This window comes from Lampetra planeri, chromosome 46, assembly GCF_965212315.1.
Source record: "Lampetra planeri chromosome 46, kcLamPlan1.2.h2, whole genome shotgun sequence".
NCBI lineage: Eukaryota > Metazoa > Chordata > Hyperoartia > Petromyzontiformes > Petromyzontidae > Lampetra > Lampetra planeri.
The window spans coordinates 6867201-6892350 of record NC_136152.1 but is presented as its reverse complement, the minus strand read 5'-3'; the positions used below and the strand labels follow the sequence as shown (position 1 = coordinate 6892350).

Below are 25150 nucleotides of genomic sequence, written 5' to 3'. Positions count from 1 at the left end.
CCCCACCCCATCACCCCCTCCCCATCACCCCCTCCCCCATTCCCCCTCCCCATCCCCCCCTCCCCATCTCCCTCTCCCCATCACCCCCTCCCCATTCCCCCCTCCCCCTTCTCCCTCTCCCCATCACCCCCTCCCCATCACCCCCTCCCCCCATTCCCCCTCCCCATCCCCCCCTCCCCATCTCCCCCTCCCCATCACCCCCTCCCCATCACCCCCTCCCCATCACCCCCTCCCCATTCCCCCTCCCCCACTCCCCACCCCCCCCTTCCCCCCCCGGGCCGCCATGGCGGTGACGTCACTGCTCGCGGTTGACGTTGCACGGCGGCGGCGGCAGCGGTGAGCGTGGCCCGGTGAGTCCCGTGGAGGCCGTCCGAGCCTCGTCCCTTTCCTTCCTTCCTTCCTCTTGCTGCTGCCTTCGTTCGCCTCCACGCGGGGCTTTGAAAGAAACTAAAACACGAATTCGTGTTCACTGCCACCAACAGCACCGCCGTTGTGTGTTCGCGGTGAGGGGAGGTTTCTTCCCTTTCCTCTCCCTCTCGCCTTTCGTCAACGTCGCCCTTCGTAGCGTCCGCAAGGCGTTGGGGCTTTTATTTGTTGTTTGTGTTTGTGGCGTTTTCATTTGTTTACTCTTCTAAATGGAGTCTGAGGAACCCGGAGCGAAATTGTTGCTTTAAATGTCTCCATTCAGCCCTCAATCCCGAGACGCCAGCGTAGGCCTCGGCGCCTCGCGTTCTCTCCATCCTTCCTCCTCATCCTAAATCACCATCATCATCATCTCACCCTTTAACCCCGGGGGTTTCTCTTGCCGCTGTAAGTTAACAATAAAGAAAAGCTCTAACTAAACTACACACGAGTCTTGTTTTAACCAGACGTCGCCTACCTACGCTCCTGTAAGCCTTGCGGCGGCTTTGCTTTAGACCGCTTTCACAAGTCCGGCGGCCCACAGAGGTTTTTAAATGTTAAATTTGCGTTGTTTGTTGTTGTCGATTGTGCAAAGGGGTTTATTTAGTTGTGGCTGCGTTTTCCTGCTTGCAGCAGGTTTTGTGCCCATTTGGCTTTTTGTTGCTGCGGTGCAAAATGTTGCTGCGGGACGGCTGGAGCGACGTGTGGAGGCGATTTCACGATTTGCCGTCTTGGCTTGGATGGAACTGGAACATTATTGACCACGGGGGTGTCTCTGCGTGTCTCTGTGTGGACGCCGTGGGCTTATATACAGGAAGTGATGCACACAACCGTCTGTGACAGACGTATTTGCAGGATGCTGTCAGTGGTTTTGGTTGGGGACAAGCGTGCATGTGTCAAGCTTAGATGTAATAATAGTGCGGCCTTGACTGCACGTTCTTTACCGTATGCCGTGTGACTGAGGAGCGTATGTGATGAACGTAAACATGTACGTACAGGATACTAGAAAGTATTTATTTATGTGTTCTCCATGTGCGAAGCTTAAATGGTACTTGAAAGTATGCGGCCTTGTTTGTATGATGTGGTGGGTAGTGCAGAAAATGCCATTTCAGTGCTCAACTTCTATGCACCCGTCCCTGTCTCGCCCGTCTCCACCAACCTGCGCTGACCGATGTAGCCAATTGTGGGCAACATAACCCCCGTGACTTGCATGGTGTGGCTATGAGATGTTAACTACCTCGCTTGGTATACAGAAGATCGTGGCATTAATTCTAGATTTGAAGCTTTCGTGACTGCAAGGATTCATATTCTTAGGTTTTTTCGGTAAAGTCACGTAGGTAAAACATCAAAATTAATAAAATTAATTAATAGAAGATCGTGGGTTCAACCCCGAACCTGACGTCTGCTGTATATTTGGAGATTGCGTCTCTCATCATCACTACGGTGGCTATGAGATGTTAACTACCTCGCCTTGTATACAGAAGATCGTGGGTTCGATCGTGACCCTGACGCCTGTATATTTGGAGTTTGCGTTTCTCATCATCATGGTGGCTAGGAGATGTTAACTACCTCGCCTGGTATACAGGAGGTTGTAAGGTCCATCCCGACCTTGACGCCAGCTGCTGTATATTTGGAGTTTGCGTGTCTCTCATAATCATTATAGTGGCCACGAGATGTTAACTACCTTGCCTGGTATACAGGAGGTCGTGGGTTCGATCCCGACTCTGACACCTGCTGTATATTTGGAGTTTGTATGTCTCTCTCATCATCACGGTGGCTAGGAGATGTTAACTACCTCGCCTGGTGTACAGGAGGTTGTAGGGTCGATCCCGACCCTGACGCCTATATTTAGAGTTTGCATGTCTCTCTCTCTGCTTGGTCGCAACATGCGTTTAGAGTATTTCGCTGCTATACATGTCCACGTGATGATAAGCCACTTCGTTGAGCTATCATTTGTGGCCAGGTCTGTTGAAAACGAGCTATATAGCTTAGTGGGCCTTACCTATGTTTATACAATCTTGATTTGAAGCTTTCGTGACTGCCGGAATCCATTCTCTTTGGTTCTTTCGGTAAAGTCACGTAGGTAGAAAAAAATCTATTGATCTATAATTCTTCTACATACGTGACTTTACCGAAAGAACCAAAGAGTATAGTTTAGACACTCACCGAAGCAGTGGCATTACAAACGCATGTACTGTACTATGTAAGCGATACAATGCATCGGATACAAATGCTCATGTATGTACAGGATATCATGAATTATTTTAATTTGTGATATCACAGTATAAGTATATATTGCATAAATGTAAGTATGTATACATTATACATTACAGTGGTATTGTGTGCTGAGTTTTTTTAATGAAACGAATGTGATTCCCAATGCAAGGGTGAGTGGTTAGTAGTACAGGTTAATTCGTGTTTTATGGCATGTGGTTAATTGACGCAATTTTATGGATGCGTATACACAGCCTACTATCAACATGTAATGCGCGACGTCCATATTTTGGATTGCATATACGAATGTTAGGCATTAGATATACACATAAATGCGATTAATTATTAACACTCCTTAAATGATACATCAGCACGATGTATCACACGTAACAGTGATTATTGTTGATTCTGTACGACGCACATTTAAATAATACTCATGTATATAAGGTGAACTACAATAGTTTACTCGTGCGTTGTTATGGATTTTCATGCCGAATATGCAAATGCTCATGTACGACCCTTGTTGAATGGGAGGCCTCTATGCCATGCGGACCGTGAGGGCTGTATGACCATACTTTATGGTGGTCATTTGGGAGTATAGAAGTACAGTTCAGGGACTCTACTTACGAACGAGTTAGGTTCAAGATGTCTGTTTGGAAGGCGATTTGTTCGGAAGTCCAACTTTACTCCTGTCGATTCCAAACATTTTGTTACGGCATGTATACTAAACACGCGGAATGGCTTTAAAATTAGTATAATTTCCTGTAAATGTTCTGCAGATGTAGATTCCATCACCGCCATCTGTTGCGTGGCGGTTGAACTTACGACTGTCGGTACTGTACAGGCAACTGGACATACGGACAGGTTTGTTCGTATCTCTGAAAGTTCGTAAGGGGAATGTTCGCAAGTAGAGGAGCTCCCTGTATAACAATGGTTTGGCTACATCTTCTTGGTTCTTTCGGTAAAGTCACGTAGAAGGGAAGTAATAAAATAATAAAAATAAAACATAATAAAATAATTCTCACGACGTTTCGGCCACTTTCGCCTCGACAGACCTGGTTTCACCTGAGGACGGCTGCTTGCGTTGTGGCCGAAACGTCGTGAGAATTATTTTATTATGTTTTATTTTTATTATTTTATTACTTCCCTTCTACGTGACTTTACCGAAAGAACCAAGAAGATGAATCCCTGCAGTCACGAAAGCTTCAAATCGAGGTTTGGCTACACTTAAGTCTACTGCCTGTGACGTAGCCTTGCAGCCTATAACAACTCTAATATCGCCCATCCAATACCCATCCAGGCTCAACCCTGCCTAACTTTCGAGATCTGGCAAGATCCCGCATATTCCGGGTGATTTGGTTCATGGGCACACGTGTATACACAGGATACTACACTCTAAAAAAGGTTACTTATTAGGGATGTATATATCCAATCTATACTAGATTATCATCATTCTCACCCATCGCCTATCCACTTGGACGAATGTTTCCCTTAATCAATGCCAACCTGAACATTTTGCAATGCAACACTCCATCTATCTATGATTACCAATGTGTATATCAGGATTCAAGAGTGCCAGGATTTTAGCCTACTTAATTTTTTCCTCCAGTTTCATTAAATGCACCAGATAAGTTTTGGCCCGAAGAAGATAGTTCTACGTTATCTGTATTGTTTCCATAGCTTGGTAGCGTCTGGGTCTCCCATCTCCCCAAGTTTGTGGTTATGGAGGATTTTACGTGAGTTACAGCAAACAGGTTTTTGGAAACGTTCAAATTACAGCATTAATGTCTGATTAATTTTACTGTCTTAGAATGTTTGCTCCGCTCTGCATCATCTTTGGATGGTGTGTTGCGCTAAATCATCATGTGGGGTAATCGCGTGTGCACAACATTACAATCTGTACACACTGCCTCAAGTCACAATATGTTTGCTGTTACCGAAGATTGATTAACTTATTTTATAAACACTTTCGGGTGTGGAATTTTTGTGATCTTAATGTTCTGCCATTCTGTCGCAGCTTTTGCGTTCAAATGATGCGTTGTGAATCTTGGATTGATGGATTGTTGCGGTGAGAAATTAAGTTGCTTTGCTTGCACCGGTTGCCACATGGTACTGCTCAAAGAATGGTTAATGGGAGACCTAAATATTTCCATCCCAAAAAGCCCTGATGATGATTGAGCAGCCTTTGTGTTGTGAGAGTGCGGACGACTGCGGAAAATTAGGATTTGCTGTTCAAGTGGCTCCCTGCTGTTGCCAGGGTTGGAGCCCTCATTCCTTTCCCTGGTCCACATCTTCCCTGATTGTGTTGTATGGTTGTTGCATCACAAATTCTGCAACTGCCTTGCTTGGGGACACTTGAATATTCCGCGATGCACAAATCTAGAGCCGTTTGTGCACCGTTGTCATGGCTAAATTAGCCACCCACAGTAAGTGCTGTGCCGATTTAGCTGGCTTGAGAGTTGAAGTCTTTGTTGCACTGCTGTGCTGAATGCTTCCATATGCTGTGCTCGTTGTCACTAATGAGTCAAATCTGCTAACGCTGGTTGGAGGAGGCATAATAGATATGTTGGATACATTACGCCATGATACTACATTTTAAATATGGAATGAGATTTCAAAAATACGAATGATGCCGGTGAAGGTGGCATGAAACTGAGTGGCTGCTTCACTGCTGAGTGGATTTCTTATTTCATCTCAATACAGGTGGAACAGTTCTTATTTCACTAGTTATGATATCATGATTATACTAGAGGAATGTTTTTACATGATCTTCCGGTGGGCTAAATAATGCAATTAGATTGTAATTGCAGTCCATGGTGTCGTATGCACAGACGTTATGACTTGACATCAGGAAAGCTTGTGTTTTGTACATGTGACCACTAATCTTTTGTCTCCAGGTCTGTCATCTGTTTTGTTCATCTCACTAATATTTATCTCTTGTCTACAGCTCTCTCATCTCTTGAGCATCTCTTTAATTCCACGACTCTATCTCTTTATATCTCGACAGGCCTTATCTCTGGGCGGGCTGTAGCTAGGTGGACCATTCCGAGAGCCTTTACAGATCAGATTTGGTCATGTGGGCCCCGCAGTTGAAATATCCCTGCACTGGAGCATTTGAGATGTCACTGTCGGATGCGTCACTGACACTGCCCATCCTGCCTCCACAGGCCCTCGCCGGAGCGCACCATGGCCACCGAAGTCGATACGGGCATCCACGAGGACTTCCCTGCGTGGCTGTGCTCGCGGGGCGTGAGCTCTGAGATTGCTCATGCCATGGACACGGAGTTGGGCATCAAGGACTACGAGGTGCTACTTGCTTGCGCCGAGGACCTGCAGGTGCGCGCCGAGCTCTTCTCGGTGGCGCGCGAGCGCCTGCCCTTCGGCTTCTACGCTGTGGTGCGGCGCGTGGTCATGGCCATCAACGGCGAGGCGGCCAAGGCGGGCGCTGGCTGCCTAGCGTGCCCGGGGTTGGGCCGTCTGCTTGACGTGCTGGTGGTGATGCTCAATAGCCTGAGCCAGGAGCTGTCGCATTGCGCCCAGCGGTTGAGCGCACTCGACGCCACGGCCACCCACTCGGCCGGCTTCCCCAGCGAGAGGGAGTCGAACTCGTCCGTCGACGGTGAAAACCCGGGTACGTCGTGCCCGCGATGCCCGTCGTTGCATGTGGGGACCACGTGGTAGAATGGCAGAATGATCCGTTCAATTCCACACAGGGTCCAGTTTAAATTTTTTGGCAGTTTCGTTGGATCATGGTGATGTGGTGATGATTAGAATATTGACAGTTTTTGTTGGATAGCAATGTTGGCAGCCCTTTTTATATGCAATCTAATTTACTGGATCCCCGCGATTTAGAATGGCAGGACAACGATCCGTTCCGTTACTTGTGGCTTACACAAGGTCTAGCTTAATGTTTTGTGAAGGATTTCTGAATGATGATTATCTTGTGAAAGGAATGTCGGTAGTCCTACTACTGTGTAAGTTTTTATTGTTGTGGTGTGATCGGTTTTGTGGTTGTTACTGTGTGTTTTTCGGAATCATTTCTTGATGTTTTGCTCCACTTGCTAGGATATTTTTCACAACTTGTGGTACAACCCAAATAAACAAGTAATGAGTCGTTATTTTTACATGAACATAAACCAGTTTAGTGTTAACGAATTGACTGCTGCGTTCATTTAAATCAGGTTTGAACAACGTACATTTCAAACCTTTGCAAGGTATAACCCAACCTCATGGAGCTAGTTAATGTTTTCGAAAAGTTTTGGTCAGGGTTGTTGAGGTAAGCTGATACAGCTTCTTCAAAGAGGGATAATTAATGGGACAATAATATGCTTGTAGCATATATAAGGTGGAATATAGTAAGGAATAGGATTTGTTACATGGTGAAAATACTGATATTTCTTTTCATGAGCTACTGAAAAGTGTTCTTTAAAATCCCATTGAATCTAAATGTTCATTCATTATAAATGAAATAAGCCTTGCCTTTCAGTTTAAATGATATAAAACCTAAGGAACACATTTAATCTTGTGAATATGTACCTGGGCTATGTTCCAGGTTGTCTGTTAATATTTTAAAGTCAATCATATGTCCTGTTATCGGCATCTGCTGACTTGTGTTATTAAAGCATTGTCCAAAACCTGTAGGCACAAACCTCAATTTCCCTACAGCTAATTAAATTCTGGAGAAGACAAAGGCACGTTGGAATGTGTTACGTAACCCGTACGTGAGCGTGATTTTGTTCAAATTGTATGGATTGCGTCTCGCCTCACGACAGGCGACGGTATCTCTTTTCAAAACATTTCTTGAGCTGCGTGAACCTCTTTAGAAACGAGCGCTGCACTTTACGAAATATTTTGTCGGCGAAAAAGAGCCACGTTGTGAATAACCAGTGGGGGGGGAGGGCCTCCTTCATTTCGTGGCGCTTTTATTTTGCGCTCAAACTGTTGTTGAGAGAGAGGCCGTCCTTCGCGAGCCCTTGCTGGCCATTAGTTCCAAGTGAGCGGTCACACTGACGAGCCTTGTTGGACACGGCGATTCATCGCCACGGCAAGCAGATGGGCAGCGGTGGGCGGGCGGTAGGAGCCACAAACGCCCTCCCCCACCGCATCCTACGTGCCGATTGCCTCCTGCGTAATTTGAGTTGCCCGGGCGCGCGCGCCATCTGCGAGCCTCCAGCGGCGAGCAGAGCACGTGCGCAAGAGTGTGCCGTTAATTTAGTCGGAATATTGGTCTCAACTTTTCATTTGTAGCCCAGTGGATGACAGACTACGTAAGCTAAGTCAAGTCTTAGTCTGTGGATATAATTTGGTCATTTTCATAGTCTCGTTGGCTGAAGCAGGTAAACATTTTGTCTACTTTTAGTTATTTATAATGTTGGTGCCGGGGGCACATAATATATTAATCAATTATCGGATCTGATATTGCTTGGTGCACTGCTGTCGCTAATAACGTTACTAAATCATTTTAGTCGGTCTATATTCAGACTCGTTAATTTTGTCTCGTCATAGTCGCGCTTTGGTGGCTAGTTGTAGTTATTGCCACGATTGATATGTTTTATCCACTCATAACTGTTGTTGACTAAAATAAAAAACACACTTATTTGATTAATATTTTTGTCACAAATTCCATTCACAAAATTATCATCGCACGATATTCGTAATACTAACAAACTTTTTATTTAACCAGGTAAGGGCCACTGAGCTATATAGCTTTGTTCAGAAGCAAGCTGGCCACAAATGATAGCTCAGCCAAGTGGCTTATCAGGTGGAAATGTATAGCAGCAAATATACTCGAAATGCTTGTCGTCTATAAATGGAGGGAAAAACCGGAGTATCAAGAAATCACGTGACTCACGGGGAGAACATGCAAGCTCCAAATATACAAGCGTCAGGGTCGGGATCGAGCCTACAACCTGTATACCAGGCGAGGTGGTTAACATCTCCTAGCCACCGCATACACCCCGAAAGTGATGGTTAACGAGATGGTGCTTTGCAGTTGTGGACGGTGAGTGTCTGGCGGAGGACATGGAACCGGCGGGCGACGAGCAGACGGACACAAACGACGAGGAGAAGGAAGTGGACTCCTACCACACTGCGGAGGACGTGGCAGGTAACAGGTGCTATTCCGCATGGTTTCTTTTGATGCGTTCCGTCCGTACGCAACAGTGTCCTGGAATGCGTGATGGGGCCAATGAGCAAATGACTTGGAAACTGATACATTTCAGCAGATTGTTTTTGGATTGGCAACTACCATTTGACATGTTTTTATAGACTGCTGGGCTGTTTGATGGACTGCAGAGGGCAATGCAGAAAAATCGACCGTACTGTATTTCTATGCTCCCATATCCATGCAACCCGCACGCACCAACATGGAATCATGTTGTGAAGGATGTTTAAATAGCCCCCACAACCTGCACGGCATGAGGAGGCCCTAATCCAGAAGTGGATTGACAAAGTGTTGTGCATGTTAAATATGAAGGGGCGCAACATAACGTTTGCCGAGTGCATTGGAAATGAACGAAACTTGGGTTTAGGAAATTAATTAATTGGCCTTTTTGTTCTACGCCTCCATAATTTAAAAAAATAATCTTTTGAACTATTGGCCTTCTAGACTTACATCAGCCAGCAGAATAATGTAAAATATGTAAAGTCTGGACCAGTTTTGACTTTCTGAGTCTCATCAGTGGAGTCAAGCTTGCTAATGAATTATTGTACTGCTGGTGTATCGGACGTGATTATGTGACCTCCCTGTAAATGATGGAAAAGGGAGTTTGCCTTGACACAATTAAAACTGTCCCACATATTTGCATGATGGAGGACACAATGTACCTTTTTATCCCATAATATAGTTTGTTACATCTTGTAGAGGCTCCCAATAATTTTCTTTGTTCAGTCCCCTGCTGTCATAGGGCTTGCATAAGATTCCACAGACTTCTTCCCCAAGGGTTACCTTTTATTTCTCATACTTGGAAGGTAATTTATGACTTAAGCAGGAGGAACTTTCGTCATGTCCGCTGCCACTGACAAAAAACATTAACCACCCTTTTCATCATTGTCTAATGCCATTGCCTCGTGTCCAGTGCACCCATGTGGCATGCTTACTTGCGTCCATGCTATTCCAGACTTTTTAAGCAAAGTAATTTTTAGCAGTGTAAATTTTATTTAAATTCAGTCAGTCTCTTGTGTTTAATTACAACTTCGTCGGTAAAATGAAGTGTTGCACGGTACATGTTGAAATATTTTTTTTCTTTTTATTCTATGCTCACTTGGCAACCATCACCAATGTATATTTTTTATCACGGATATTTGTTTGGCCCTATGAAATAGACAAGCGCGGGGATGTAGTCTTCTAATATCTTGGCCTTTTCATCAATTTAGTCCATGAAATCAAACCAAGATATTTCGTTGGTTGGTACCACCTTGAACTTTAGTGGTCCCAATTTCCTTGTGTGGCCAATGACAGCGAACCATGTCATGACCACTTCAATGAGTGGGTTATCAAGTAATTCACTCTAATTAGCCGTATAAATAAATCGGTGCTACTAAGGATGTTTGCCACCTTAGGTGGTACCAATATCTGCTCTGACCCATGTCCGTTTCCTTCACTAATATTTCCTTCTAGCGGTCTTTATACTTTGTTTACGTCTTGTCACCATAGTCATAGATTGCGCACATTTCCCATTTTTGAATGCTCGGGCCTGTCACCAACGTAACGTGCACCAATGTCTGACGGCGTTTTTCGCAGAGGCAATTTCCCGTAGTTTGCGGGAAAAATGATGCAGGACGGGTTACGTTATTGTACGAGGGCTATAAAATGCACCCGGTGGAGCAATTACACACGGTTGAGATAGGCTGCCCGCAGAGGGGTCCCTGGCTCCGCTGTCGAGCGGCGACGATGCACACCGCAGGGTAAAACGTACGCAGGTGCTGGTGGGCATTGGGCAGCCTCAAAATAAATGGATGTGTCGGGGAGACCCTGCTGGAGGCCTGCCGGCAGCGTTTGTCAGAGCGTCGTGCGACGCGAAAGCCGTGACGTGGGGATACACTTGGTGGCAGACTCTCTCTCATAGGGCGTCATCCTTCTCAATTCGTACACGGGATTGATTTTTATAGTGGCTTGCATTTGTGGTGCCTGCTTAAGCATATTCATAGTCTCGACTGTGACTGTGCCACTCGGTTTTTATTGCACTTGCGATGTTGATTTTTTTAAAGCGTTGTTTATTTCCTGGTTCTCTTAGTCTTACTTTACGATGTGTTTGCCCGTGTAATGTGACGGGCCGGTGTTTGTTCCCAGAGTTTTGTCGTATAAAATATTAGCAGCAGCCTGTTAATCATGTAATCGGTTCTTCATGAAGTGTCTGGGCTAAAGCTGTTTTGTACTGACTTTAATGTGAACATTTTCCAGATGCCCAAACACAAGTGCTGTCTAGATTATACGTCTGTATAACTCGATGGTATTGATTATTTTCACTATCTTGCTACCTGAGTAGTACACTTGTTAAATATGGCCACTTGTGTGTCTGTTCCACCAGCTTTAGTCAATGACACGTAGTAGGATTACAGTGTAAACCCTTGTACACACGCTAGCTCTGATTAGCACACAGCTGTTCTTGTGCATTGCTTTTGCAGATTGACATTCTGTCGTTGTGCACACTGGCTTCAATAAATCCATTCCATCATTGGCCTTAAACGTTGTTGGCGTGCACAGTTATTTTAGACTGATTGTACTGTACCGTGTAGAAATATCACCTGATATATTATTGACTCTGACAGCCGATAGAAAATAAAAGGAAGATAAGCACGATAGAATCACTCTGAAGAAATGACACGTGGATTGTAGTTTTGAAGTGCACATATTGGATCGACCACACCGGAGCCATTTGGAATTAACTTTGCGCATTGAGCACGAGAGAGATAATCGCATTTCACATGTGATTTAGCTCGACGTACAAAGTGTCTCATCTGCCGTGTGTGTACGCCACAGATGCACCTAACCGGGTAACGACAGATCAATCAAAGACAAACATGGGAACGGCTATCCCTGGCAGCAACTCGGTATACGTGCACTTACCCATCTCACGTGAGTCATGGCGGTCATTTCATAAGATTTCACCACACTGACGAGTGTGGGTAGGTGAAGGGGGTGCACTGAAGTTATCCATTTTGATTAGTGCAATGTGCAAACCACCGTGCCACCATTTTGCCCCGCTTGAAAGTTAAAAGCACAGAAAATGGAGCTGAGAATTTAGAAATACGCGGTTTCAGCATTCCTAAATTGCAGCTACTGCACCCTTTATCCTTGTTTAAGTTGCACATAATGTCAAACGCGACCTCACTTCCCTGAATCTTCGCGCTGTCCGGCTGCGTGCCCAGCGAAAACGTAATGCGCGTGGGATTTCTCTGATTGCCGTAAATTTCACGTTGCGAAGAAGCCGCCGCGCCTTTACCGCTGAACCGCGGGCAGATTAATTGCTTGGCCTTTTTTCCCCACCGCCGGTTCGGGGGGTGGAAGAGACGCTTTGCCCGTGACTCGGCGGTATGGAAAGCGGCCGTTAGCGGGCGATGTGCCCTATATTCTACCATCGCGAGATCCCTAATTGCTCCGTTCGAGCGAGCATTGCTAAAATCTGTCACGCCCCCTAGACACGAGCCGACACGGGCTGATTTACAAGGAAACTGGTGACTTTTCTGTAATTGAAGTCGTTAAAGTGCTGCTACCAATCCCTCCAATGGCAACCAGAATTGACATTTAATCAGGATTTAATATAGGTTGCTCAAATGATCTCTGGAAGAGCCCCAGCACTTGATTGCAAGAAAAATTCAGCTCTTTAAATCTGTATGGTTCATTTAGTGACAACAACTGGGTAAAAAACACATCTTTCATACGACGCACCTCATTCGGACCGATATTCGTTTTAAAATATATTTTAAATATCTCTGCATGCCTATGGGCTGCAGCCCGCCTTAAAAATCCAATGTCTTGTGCTCTCCACGTTATAACTATTGCTACGGAAGTGTCTGAATTTTACCAGAATTTGTCGTGTTTTTATAAAATATTTAAGTTGATGGTTCCATGGCCCAGAAGAGCTGCTGATGGCCTTTTAAGCGCAGTGTTACATTATATTAATCTTAACTTATTGCATAAAAAAGGAAAAGATGGCCAGGCTGTATGATCTAATTTCCCATCATTGTCTCTTCCAATGCAGTTCTGGCGCTATTTATTAATTTTTTTCCGTAAAACTAATTTGTAGAGTTTTGGCATCGTGACAGAACGCCACTGCTGTAAGAGCCTCACACAGTCACAGCCAGTACAAGAGGAATGTTGGCTTGAGTTATTCTATGAGCACAAAATTAAAATGATCTATCATTTAAATACCCGCAATTTCCCCAAAAACCAGCGAGGCTGCTAATGAAGCCGCGTTGTTTTCATTGGTTCCTGTGAGAGGCGCATGTTTAATTGCTGGACGTCTGTTAAAAGAAAATTGATAGCTCAGCAGATTTCTCCAGTCCACAAAAAGATTCCGATCCCAGTTTCATTGCACAGAGCGGTTGAGTGCGTCCCACATTCCCCCAACGGACGTTAGTGCCGGCACACTTGCCAGTAAGAAGGTAATGTATCTAAACAGAGAATAAAAACAAATCCTCTCATTTACTTTATGCAAAGCTAACAACAATTGGCAGCTCCCCTACCGTATATTCGAAATTTAAAAAGTATTGTCTGTCATGTGTACAAAAGCAGGTTATCTATTTCATTAATAATAGTTTGTATAACATCTACTGCTTTTACAAAATAAACACGGCTGGTTTTGGTACGCATGTTGAAGAAGATGAAAAGATGCATGGCAGGAGTACAGGTACTCTACTTATGGACATTCGAATTGCGAACTTTCAGAGATAAGACCAAACCTGCCCGCATGTCCAGTTGCAGCCTATTCGGCAGCTGTTCACAATACTATCGCCTGTGACAAGTTGATTTATGAAGAGAAGTAGAGAGCAACTGTGCAGACATCCCTGGGTAAGTTTTTCAAGAGAGTAGAGAGGAAACACGAGCACCAAAGGGAATTAGCATCTCCATCTGCAGAACATAAAGAACCAGTGGCATGTACAGCTGCAGAACATGAAAAACCAGTGGCCTTCTGCAGAACATGAAGAACCAGTGGAATTCTGCAGAACATAAGGAACCAGTGGCAACTATATCTGCAGAACATCTACAGGAGATTTTACCACTTTTAAAGCCATTCCCCGTGTTTAGTGTACATGCTCTACATGTTTGGAATCGACAGGAGTAAAGATGGGCTTCCGAAAATTTTTACTTACAAACAGACCTGGAACCAAACTCGTTTGTAGGTAGAGGAGTCCCTGTAGAGGGTAGAAGGGGAAGGTGTGAGACGGAGGATGCGGTGGAACAAAACACTTAGAGAGTGACCGTGACTAGAGAAGAAGGTGCAGAATAGAAACGCTTGGGGGAAAGAAATTACGAGCGACCGACCCCCACACACAACAATGGAACTTTTGGCTGAGAAGGTGAAGGATATTTCTCGCAGGGTTAAAATTTAAGAAGCATGCAACCCCCCCACCTTGTTGCTGGCACATTGGCGGTGGGCGCCTGTGGACCTGGGTTCAGATTTTCGAGCAGTGATTGAATGCGGGCAGCTGATACGGACGTGCAACACAAATATCAGCCAGCATGAGGGAGGAACAATAAGTAATGATGACATTAAAACGTAATTAGCACTGGATGCTATTACCGCCGAAGCAGTTTGGGCTAGATTAAGGATGGGGAGAGCGCGTGCGCATGGCGTGGAAAGGAAGCGGATTTGTGCTGAATGTTTTTAGTGAAGCGTCTGTTTTAAGAGTGAGGACTGAAAGTGTCACAGTCTATTTGGGTAGTGCTTTCATCATATGCAAGGAAGGGCAGTTGAAATGTGATGTGTTATGCTGTGGAATTACTTAATTTGTCACCATTCGAATCAAGAATTTATATTTTTGTTTCTATTGTGTCACTTCTATTGCTTGTATTGTACGTTGTTTCTCGTTCTGTTAGCCAGCACGTAATGTTTGCATGGACTTTGCATGTTATTGTTAATATGTTTGTTTCATGGGTGTCATATTTCATTATTAATCTTTTAAATGCTTACGATCAATAGTGACTTTGAACCAATGTCAGCGTCTCCTCTTTATAATAACGTTTGTGATGAAAATATCTTCTCCATTTCAGGCTGTTTATTAGGCATGTTGGTGATGCATCGATTCATCAGTGATAGATTTTTATGCTCAAGGTACACGGCATCAAATTCTGCATGCACGAGTTGATTATTTTAAATTTGTGTCCGCATGAAATCGGTTCGCATAAACCCTGCAGCCTGTATTTGCCACAATGGCAATTTTTTTTTCTCGATGAATGAATTACCACAATTCTAGGCCATGACAACAATTAATTATATGTCCAGGGCGAATAGTTACATGGTTACTGTTAATCACATTGCCATGTCAGACACGAGAAGTGACATGATCCAGCCGGCTGGTGAACTACGATCTCATTGCTTCACGGCTAATGGGTGAGGTCTGTCAATGATATATGCCTCTTTGGAAATTAATTTACAGACATTGGCCTGGGATATCATTTTGTATGCTCATTTCTGAACCTTATTACGGAGGGGTGGCCTGTGACGAGCACCCACACGCGGCTATGGACGAGGCTTGTAACAAGTCACCCCTCACTGTGATTTGACGCTTTATCATGAATGTGGGTCACGATTCAATTCGAACCTTTGATTATTATCTTTAAAAAATAATTACCGTCGCGTCTGTACGATCACTCTCCTATTCGTTACATTAGCCTGACAGTAACATTTGAGTGATTTGCATATCCTGTAAATCATCTGTTTTGCATGCACTATTCTGTGTGCTCTTCGCGAGCATACTAATCGATGCTGATTGATTAATCGGCATTAACCCAGTTACCATGCCTTATGTGGAAACATCGGGTGGAGCACTTTCTCATCGTTTTGCACAGTGCATTACGAACCTGGCAACCCGAGGTTCTTTTCTTGCCGTGGCTAACATCAGCTGCGGTATCTGAATCGGATCCTGTGCTTCCCCTTCACAAATCTGTACTGACCAGGATGACAAAGTTTAACCAAACAACTCCACATGGTCGACACGGCATGAGGAGGCACTCATCCAGCATTGGATTGACGAATGACTGTAATTGATCAGGTACGCAGTTTAATACTTGGGTAACGTAGCAGCGGAGGCCATTTAGCCCTGCACGCAGGTGCTGGGTAAGGTGTGTGACGGCTTGCTGGCTCGCTCGCATAAAACAGCTGGGCATTGCGGGTGCCGCGGGCGTTGTGAGTGCCGGCTCTGACGTGGCGGGGTGCTGTTGACGCGGTGTGCAGGGGTGCTGGAGGACCCTCGCGACGGGCTCTGCGGCAACGAAACGCGCACAAGTCCCCGCACCCAATGCAAGCGAATCAAAGTGGAACACGAGAGTGAGAAACCCGCACATTTCGTTACGGAGGGGGGGGGGGGTGGGACACACACCATGCACACACACAACGCACACACACAACGCACACACACAACGCACACACACAATGCATACACACCACACACACACACCACATGACTTTGTGATGCCATCGGCTCCATCTTGTTGACCCCGCATCGTCGTGATGCGCTTCGCTTGATGATAATAATTGCGTAAATATGAATGTCGTTAAACTCGCCACCACCTGACACAGCCAATTAGTAAGTTTTATCACCACGTAAATACAACATTCCAATTAGTTACTTTCTCAGCAAACCGGTGTGTTGGAGGGTAAACCACATTCTGTTTACGTGACAAACCTTATTAATTGGCTGCGTCGGGTGGTGGTGGGTTTAACGACACATTTTTTCGAGCGAATAATCTCCGAACGTAACTCAGAGCCCAGCTCGTAGAGTTTCTGCCGGAGCAGGTGCATCTTCAGGTGTTTCTTGTGAACGGTGACTTTATGCTGTGTTCGTGAAAGGGGGTAAAATTCCAGATAGCGGGGGGGAGTGACCACGAAGGACCGATGATCCACAGTTACTGTCTTTGAATTGCAGACAACGGGCAGCTGGAAGAATGAGCTTTGCAGAAAGAACACTTATCCAGCAAAGTCTCACCCAATGTCTCTTTCATTCACTCTCTATTCTCCACAACAACACTCATGATTGTCGTGTTGTGTAATACATAAGCTCGCGACGAACGAGGACCCATACCTTAAAGAGAGGTTCCCCATCCATAACATCTGGCATCGCTACCAGCATTGGTTCAAGCCAGTCTGACTGCTGATGAGGGGCTGTTTTTCGAAACACATCCAGAGTTTGCTCATGTTGAACCAATGTCGGTGAAACGATGCATTCCAAGCCTTTTTGGTTGATAGATTGTATCAAATGACCTTTATTTTGTTATGTGCATATGAAGGAGACATATCGTCTGCTTCTTTATTTCACGACTTATATTCTGTACAACAACACCAATGATTATTTGTATTTCATTCAGAATTGTCACTCCCTTTCATTTGAGTGTTTGGCCAATTCTGCAATGAATACATTTACACGCATGAGGAAAGCAGCATACGTGTAAAATAGCCTTGCGTAAAAGGGGTTGACACTAAATGAGCCGTGCACAGAGGTCAGAAATACATTTGCTGTACTTGCTAAAATCGGTCACCTCGAAGCCCAGCAGTTTGAAAGTGTCACAGCCTAATGTAGAATAAACTAACCTTGCTTCAAAGCATCGGATTACAAGCGTTTAGCACCACACGCATCACACATGCGTACATGAATAGACGTATGGACATATATATATTTTTTTCCTTTTGTTCAAATATTAATGTCTCCCAACGTGAGTATCTACAAATTCTAGATTTTACGTTTTCGTGACTGCAGGGATCCATACTCTTTGGTTCTTTCGGTAAAGTCACGTAGGAATAAAATAAATTAAATCACGACGTTTTGGGCGCAATACACCTAATGACGGATGCTTGTGTTGCGCCCGAAACGTCGTGATTTAATTTATTTTATACCTACGTGACTTTACGGAAAGAACCAAAGAGTATCTACAAAGTTTGGTGTGTGTATAGCTGTCGCTTAGCTCATTGGTTTAAATATCTAGCAGCTTTTAAAACGATGTTCACGCATTAATGATTCATGAGTCAACTAACGCACCTGACGGCTTGCGTTGCCGTTCACATGCAAATGTATTCAAAATGAATATACCTTGCAAATTATTCCAAATGAGGGCATTTATGTGAGTAATGCACACCTTGGGAATTAAAGCAAACGCTGAGATTATTTATAATTTTTCATTACACTTTTCTGAATCAACATGCTGGGTAATTTTCTCTTTATGGGTACAGGTGTGTGTGTGTTTTTCTCCCTCGCAAAAGATGCACACCGACTCCTCTCAGTGGGCTGTCACCCCATTAAACAAGTTAAATACCGGCGCTGGTTGTTTTTTGGTTTGTTATTGACGACGCACTGCGTGGTGGTGCTGTGGTGCTGAATAACAGAGCAGGGCAATGTGGACAGCGGCGTCGCATTGGATGGGGAGAACAAGAGCAGAATGTGGATGGCCGTGAAGCAGGAAAGGAACGCCACCTGTGACGGTAGGTTTTGCACAGCTCGTTGTGTTGACCCTTACTATTTTTGTTTAATATTTTTGTTTATTTTACCAGGTAAGGCCACACTGAGCTACGTAGCTCTTTTTCGGAAGCGACTTGGCCATCACCAGAGGTCGCAAACGGGTTTTGATTCCTTACCCGTACCCGGCCGCACCAGGGTCGCAAACGGGTACCCGTACCCGGCCGTACCCGTACCCTACCCGTACCCGGTCGGGTACGGGTAGGGTACGGGTATCGGGTACCTGATTGTGACCTCTGGGATGAAGCCATGTTGCAGGCGTGGGTGGGTTGATTCTAGGAACTTGAATTGTGAGAAGAGACAAGACGTTGGGAAATGAGTGACAAACGGTTACTCACCAGTGACTCACCATCTACCCGTACCCGTATCCGGCCGCACCAGGGTCGCAAACGGGTACCCGTACCCGGCTAGGTACGGGTAGCCGTGTATCGGGTAGGGTACAGGTATCGGGTACCCGGTTGCGCGACCTCTGGCCATCACTAATTATTGCTCGGCGAAAGTGGCATATCACGTGGACATTTATAGCAGCCAAATACTCTTAAATGTCCTTTGATTGTAAATGTGGAGGGAAAAACCGGAGGACCCGGAGAAAAATTCACCTGACTGCTGTCGGAAAGACATTTGGACGCTGTCTCTCCGACAGCTCTGTTTCTTCACCTGAGGACGGCTGCTTGCGTTGTGGCCGAAACGTCGTGAGAATTTTATTTTATTATGTTTGATATTTTTATTATTTTATTATTTCCCTTCTACGTGACTTTACCGAAAGAACCAAGAATATTCTTTAAATTTCCACTTGACAAGCCGCTCCGTTCAGCTACCATTTGCGGCCAGGTTGCTTCTGAAAAAGAGCAATATAGCTCAGTTGGCCTTACATGGGATTTTTAAAAAGTCAAGTTTATTATTTTTAATGATTGGCTTACCTTTTCTATACTTTGCACTCCTATCGTGTTTTTAAAATTTGTTTTTGTAACTTTCTGACCCGCCCCTACTGGAGATCTGTGAAAAAAACAGCCGTACAGCTCATCGGATTTCTGCAGGATAAATAAAGATTCTAACCCGGAGATCTCACACTGCCATTCTATGTGTGGCTCGAGAAAGTCCGTGCTCAATTGTGGTTGCGCCACTTCTAAAGTGGGTGTTATGCCGTATCATGTTGCTGGGGGAAGACAGCTCTCATTCCTCTGTCCACAAACTCACAACAATATCAACGTCCATTATAGAGTTGTTTTGGTTAGATCGCGTAATTATAAATGTGTTGTTAAACCCGTCGCCACCCAACACAGCCAATTAGTAATGACAGCTAGCAGCATCAGGCAGACAGCCAGAGCTGTGGAGGAATCCTCAATCAGGTACAAGGCCAGAGTGGTGGGGGGGGGGGGGTTAATCTCTGCATCTAAATTACACATTGATATTTACGTGATCGAACCCAAAAACCTCTTATATGGATAATATTGGCAAAAGCCTACTGTTTAAATATCACAAGTTCAGGGGTGGATGGCGGGTGGGTGGGGGGGTGCGAGGGGGTGGGTGGAGGCGGAGGAAATAAAGAGAACTCCAGTTTTCCGTCACGTGTTCTCTTAAAATCTGGAGATTTAATGTTTCTAATAAATTAGTTCAGAATAGCTCAAAGACCTTTGTCATTTCACAGCCGGATGAAGGTCTCTTCATGCTGTGTCCGTTATGAGGGGTGGGGGTCCATGCTTTTCCATGCTGTTGAGTGCAGGTTGGTGAAGGGGGCTCCCAGGGCCGATTCAAATAATCGTTTGCTGCTTATGTTAGTTGTAGCAGGGAGTCAGTCAAGTTTCTATGCTCAATGCAATTTGATAACCACTGCACCACTGCTTAGCATGCATTTGCAGTGAAAACGATTTCACTGAACGATTTTTTATTTTACCAGGTAAGGCCCACTGAGCTATGTAGCTCTTTCTCAGAGGTGATCTGGCCATCATATTTTAGCTCAACGAAGTGGCTTATCACGTGGTCATTTATAGCAGCCATATACTCTTCACACCATGTTTCTAAACGTGGAAGGAATAACCGGAGGACCTGGAGAAAAATTCAGGCAAACACGGGGAGAGAGACGCAAACTCCAAATATACAGGCGTCAGGGTCGGGATCGAACCTACGACCACTCCTGGACACCAGACCACCAGACGAGGAGGTTAACATCTCGCCACCATGGCGCCCCCCACTGACTAGTGCGGTAAAGACATGGCCAAAGAACCCAGAAGTGACCTGGCCGCAAATGGTAGCTCAACGAAGTAGCCTATCATTGCAAACAAATGCTTTTAACAGTAATGGCGGGGTGTGCTTATTTCCCCTGCAGACTGGTCCAGGGGCACGGAGGGTGGCTGGGATGCCCATGGGATGGACGATTACCATCAGCAGCAGCAGCAGCACCACGAGCAGCAACAGCAACAGCACCAGCAGGCACACGACGGCGCAGAGGGGTTTGTGGCAGCGGAGGCGACCGACCCGTCCATCAGCACATTGGACTGGCGGAAGATCTACGAGAGGAACCGCATGGCGGGACACCAGCAGCAGCGGAACAGGAGGTCTGGGATGACGGCGGCGTACAGGAAGAAGGGGCTAACTGCAGGTGGGGGCCCAGTCTCTCACTAGGGACAGCTGCCGTTGACTTTCACAAAGTGGTATTTTTATTTTATTGACTCAGAGCCATGAAGAGTTCAGTTGATCCCCCCCCCCCCCCCGACTGAAATTTGAACTTTTGAAGGCTTTGAAAGTCTCCGTTGATGTAATTTGTGAGGGTAGGTTATTTTTGAGCAACAGCGTGCAACCTTGTTGTCGGTCCACTGCGAGAGGAGGGCCCTCCCCACACCATGCGACTCGTGGGGATCGTTTGAGCGTACTGCACCCTTGCTGGTCAGTGAACGTGTCGGGAGCATATAGATGTGGGAGCTTAGAAATCACAGAACAACAATGGATAATGCAGTGTTTCCCTCTTCTGCCCATCATATCTCCCCCGCAGTAGCCCTATGTTCGATGCATTCGCCCATCCAAGCACTATCCAGGCTCAATATTGCTTCGCGTCTGAAATCTTGACGAGATCGGACAAATTTACGGGTTATTTGGTCGTCATCATATTAACATATTATTGATAGGTTTTATATTGTATCCCTAATTGGAGTGTAATAAATTAACAATGTTGGGAGGGTACTTTTTCGATAAAAAACAAGACGGTTAACAATTTACGAGAAGGTAAAAACTAACATGTCAAAAGTAATTTAGATTTGGATTTTATTTATTTCAGGAGGAAGGACCCAATGAGCTGTGTTAGGCTCTCATTTCATGGGTGTCCTGATATTGCAAAGAGCTTTGGGCTGTGCCTTGACTCTTTTCAAAGCACTTGGTTAGGAATTGGCTAAACCTTCCAGAGGAGAGCCCTCCCAGGACCAGCTGTGATGCTTGGCGATTCTTTCCTGAGTAGTGCCCACGTTATTTTATTCAATCCTACTCCTATTTCCTCGTATTTTTCTTTTTTATCTTGTTTCGTCAAACAGTAAAAATAAGCCTTTAAATTATGACAACTCCCTCGAAGCACCGATTAACAAAGCAGATGACTCGGGGTGTCCTGATCCACATTCTTGATGCTTTCATAGATAGCAATGTTCATTTTATGGACAGATTTAATGACCAGAATACAGTGAAACCTTGGATTGCGAGCATAATTCGTTCCGGAAACGTGCTCGTAATCCAAAGCACTCGTATATCAAAGCGAATTTCTCCATAAGAAATAATGAAAACTCAGATGATGCGTTCCACAACCCAAAAATATTCATATAAAAATGATCAATACAAAATACTGCACCTTTTAATATTTTTATTTAAATTTAATATAAAGTAATCAAATGTATTAATTACATTTAATCGTGGCTGGTGTGAGGGAGACGAGAGAGAGGAGGAGGGGGCCATTGTTGCAGTACAGTTACTAAAGAACAGTCACTACACTTGGACACAAAATAGAAAAATGCTTTACGCACACACACGTGGTCACACAACACTGTAATAAACAGTATACGCTCACACGGATGTTGACTATACGAGTGAGGCACGCCGACTCAGACCGAGCATGGGAGATAATTACCCACAATCCCGCAGCGAGAGAGAGAGAAGAACCATTGGCTCAGTTGTGATCACGTGACGCTCGGCAGACAAAGCGTATACTGTACGTACTGCTCGTATTGCAAGACCTCGCTCGTTTTTCAAATAATTATTTATTTAAAACATTTGCTCGTCTTGCATTACACTCGCAGACCAAGTTACTCGCAATCCAAGGTTTCACTGTATCAACAAAACGCTTTTTATTTTAATTCAAGTCAATGATAACTACGAATGGACAAAAAGCAAACGTGATGACCAGGGCCGTCCATAAGGAGGGGACTGGGCTCGGGGCAAAGCACACTGTGTGGGCCCCCCAACGCCTTCAAACTAAACCAGAAGTATTACATCGGACACCGTGACGTGGAAGCGAGGGGGTGCCCCGAAGCGCAGGGCCCGGGGCAGTAGCATGTCCGACTGACAAGGTGAAATTGACGAGTCTGAATGACCACGCAGATGGAGATAATGTTGTAACCTTATTGTAGACTGCTGTGACAGTGGAAGATTGAAACTGGTCATTGGTTGTATATATCAAATTTACTGAGTTTATCAATTGTCTGACCTGATAGAATTGTGAAGGGGGGGGGGGGATTGCCACGCTCCTTACGCCAACATTTAATCACTAAGAATGTTTTGACTAAATGTTTGACTGCATTGGTCTACTATTCAATTAAATCCAAAAACTACGACTCGGCAAGTTCCACATGTTGTCTTGAAACAAAAACGCCTACTAAACTAACACTGCCTCACAGGCGCCAGCAGCGAGGATACGAAGGGTCGGCAGTTCCGCGCGGTCTCGGGCGACCTCCACGACTCGTCGGTGCAGAGCTACGAGTCGTACGACGACGGCTTCCAGCCACACGAGGAGCAAAACTTCTCGGAGGGGGGCGACGAGACGTGGCCGCTGCGGGATGACCGGAACTCTTCTTGTGCCATCGCGCAGCAGCTGGAGGAGCAGCAGGCGGGCGGCGACGACGGCGGCGGCGATGACGGCGGCGGCAACGGCGCTGGTTTCGGCGTCGAGCACCTGGCGCTGTGTTTCCCCAGCGGCTCGATGGACGACAAGCCATTCCGCTGCGAGGAGTGCGGCAAGACGTTCCGGCAGAGCCACCACCTGCGCGTGCACCGGCGCAAGCACACGGGCGAGAAGCCGTACTCGTGCGACACGTGCGGAAAGCGCTTTGCGCAGTCGGCGCACTTGGTGACACACCGGCGGATGCACACGGGCGAGCGGCCTTACATCTGCATGGTGTGCGGCAAGGGGTTCGCACAGTCGTCACACCTCACCTTGCATCGCCGCAAGCACATCATGGACGGCATCCGCGCGTCGGCTGACAACGTGGTCGGCCATCAGATCATCGACCTGGATCCGTCCATCATCATCGAATAGTTGTCGGAGAGTTATTTAAAGAGTAACGGGCGAGGAGGGAATTATAAAGGAAAAGCCAACGTTATTTGTTTTTGTCGTCCTGTTACGTCGTAGTATACGAGAAACTCTGACTGGGGAATTTTTTGTAAAGCTGGCAAACTGTTGATGGAGGAGGATAAAACTCCCCACCCTGCATTGGTGTGTTGTTCAGCGTGAAACTGGTTTAAATAATTCACAGAATTAAATAGTCCTAAAGTGGTAATATATCCAACTACCTTCCAGTATATTGGTCAATGACGAAAATGTTTTACTTTGTTGAAAATGTAAGATGTCTAAGGAGTCTGTAAGGGTTTGGAATCCAGGTTCAAGAGGTCGTCGGTCAATACGACCGTGCGACTTGAGTGTGTTTTATTTGTTACAAAATGGTGCATCATTCCATTTACTCTATTTTTTTTCCCATGTGATAGTTTGTTTAAAGTAAAAGAACCGAGAATCAAAAATATTACTTAACTTTCCAGGCACATTTTTACTGAAGATACAAAAACTACTAACATGTATCTGATTATGGCGTTTTTTTTAGAGAGTGCGTGTATGGAGTTCATAACGACAAGGGTGGGTTCATGTGCATGGGTGCCATATCAGATGGTTTTACAACCTCAATGGCTCGAATGGAGCTGTTTCTATATATGGCAGCCACTGCTTGCAGGTGCAGCAGTCACTCAGTAACCAGTCAGAGCTCTCACTCCAGTCTTTGCAAGCCCTGCCCATATCCAAATCTGCCAATATATATCGATGCTGATCAAGAACCATTTCGCTCCTTATTAATAGTGAGGATCAAAATTTCAAGTGTCTTTGGGTGGTGTGTATCTCCTTTTGGTGGTACGGAGAGAGCGGTGGGGATTTCTGTATTTGCCTATTATAAATTTCCACGTGATAAGCCGTTTCGTTGGGCTGTCATTTGTGAAAGACAGGTCGCTTCTGAAAAAGAGCTATACTGCTCCCTGGGCCTTACCTTGTAAAATAAAAAAATGTTTAGTTGATGTGCTCCCGCCACTGCAAGTGACAAAGCCTCCACTAGAGGGAGCTTCTATATAAAGTGCTATACTCCGTCCCATCTGGAGGATACATTTACTTTAAAATGAAAGGTTTTTTTATCAAGGCATTTAGGATTTTTTTTAAGCGCGTGAGTACCTTTCAATGTTCTACCACAGTGGTGATGTAGGGAAACCTAAAAATAATGTTTTAAGTCACTGCCATAGACAAGCTAATTTGTTGTAGCCGGATGTGAAGACTGGAATATGAGCAATTCACGTAACATTGGTAAAGTATTGAAAACTCCAGTGGAATAAACATGACTGTATTCTCTGATGTTGAATC

At 45.3% G+C, this 25150-nt stretch overlaps 1 protein-coding gene across 2 annotated transcripts; it reads left to right on the top strand.

Annotated features, from left to right (window-relative positions):
* Positions 1-271: 271 nt before the first annotated feature.
* On the top strand, positions 272-24710 carry LOC144733362 (uncharacterized). Of its 2 annotated transcripts, none has more exons than XM_078615235.1 (7): positions 272-350; positions 5784-5922; positions 8609-8729; positions 16014-16106; positions 18156-18251; positions 20612-20884; positions 23157-24710. In XM_078615235.1, exons 2-7 carry the CDS (start codon positions 5803-5805, stop codon positions 23792-23794), a joined length of 1341 nt encoding a protein of 446 aa, XP_078471361.1. In that variant the 5' UTR covers positions 272-350; positions 5784-5802; the 3' UTR covers positions 23795-24710. The 2 variants fall into 2 exon arrangements, with proteins under 2 accessions (XP_078471361.1, XP_078471360.1); XM_078615234.1 differs by having other exon boundaries at positions 5784-6247; positions 8609-8722.
* The last annotated feature ends 440 nt before the right edge of the window (positions 24711-25150 follow it).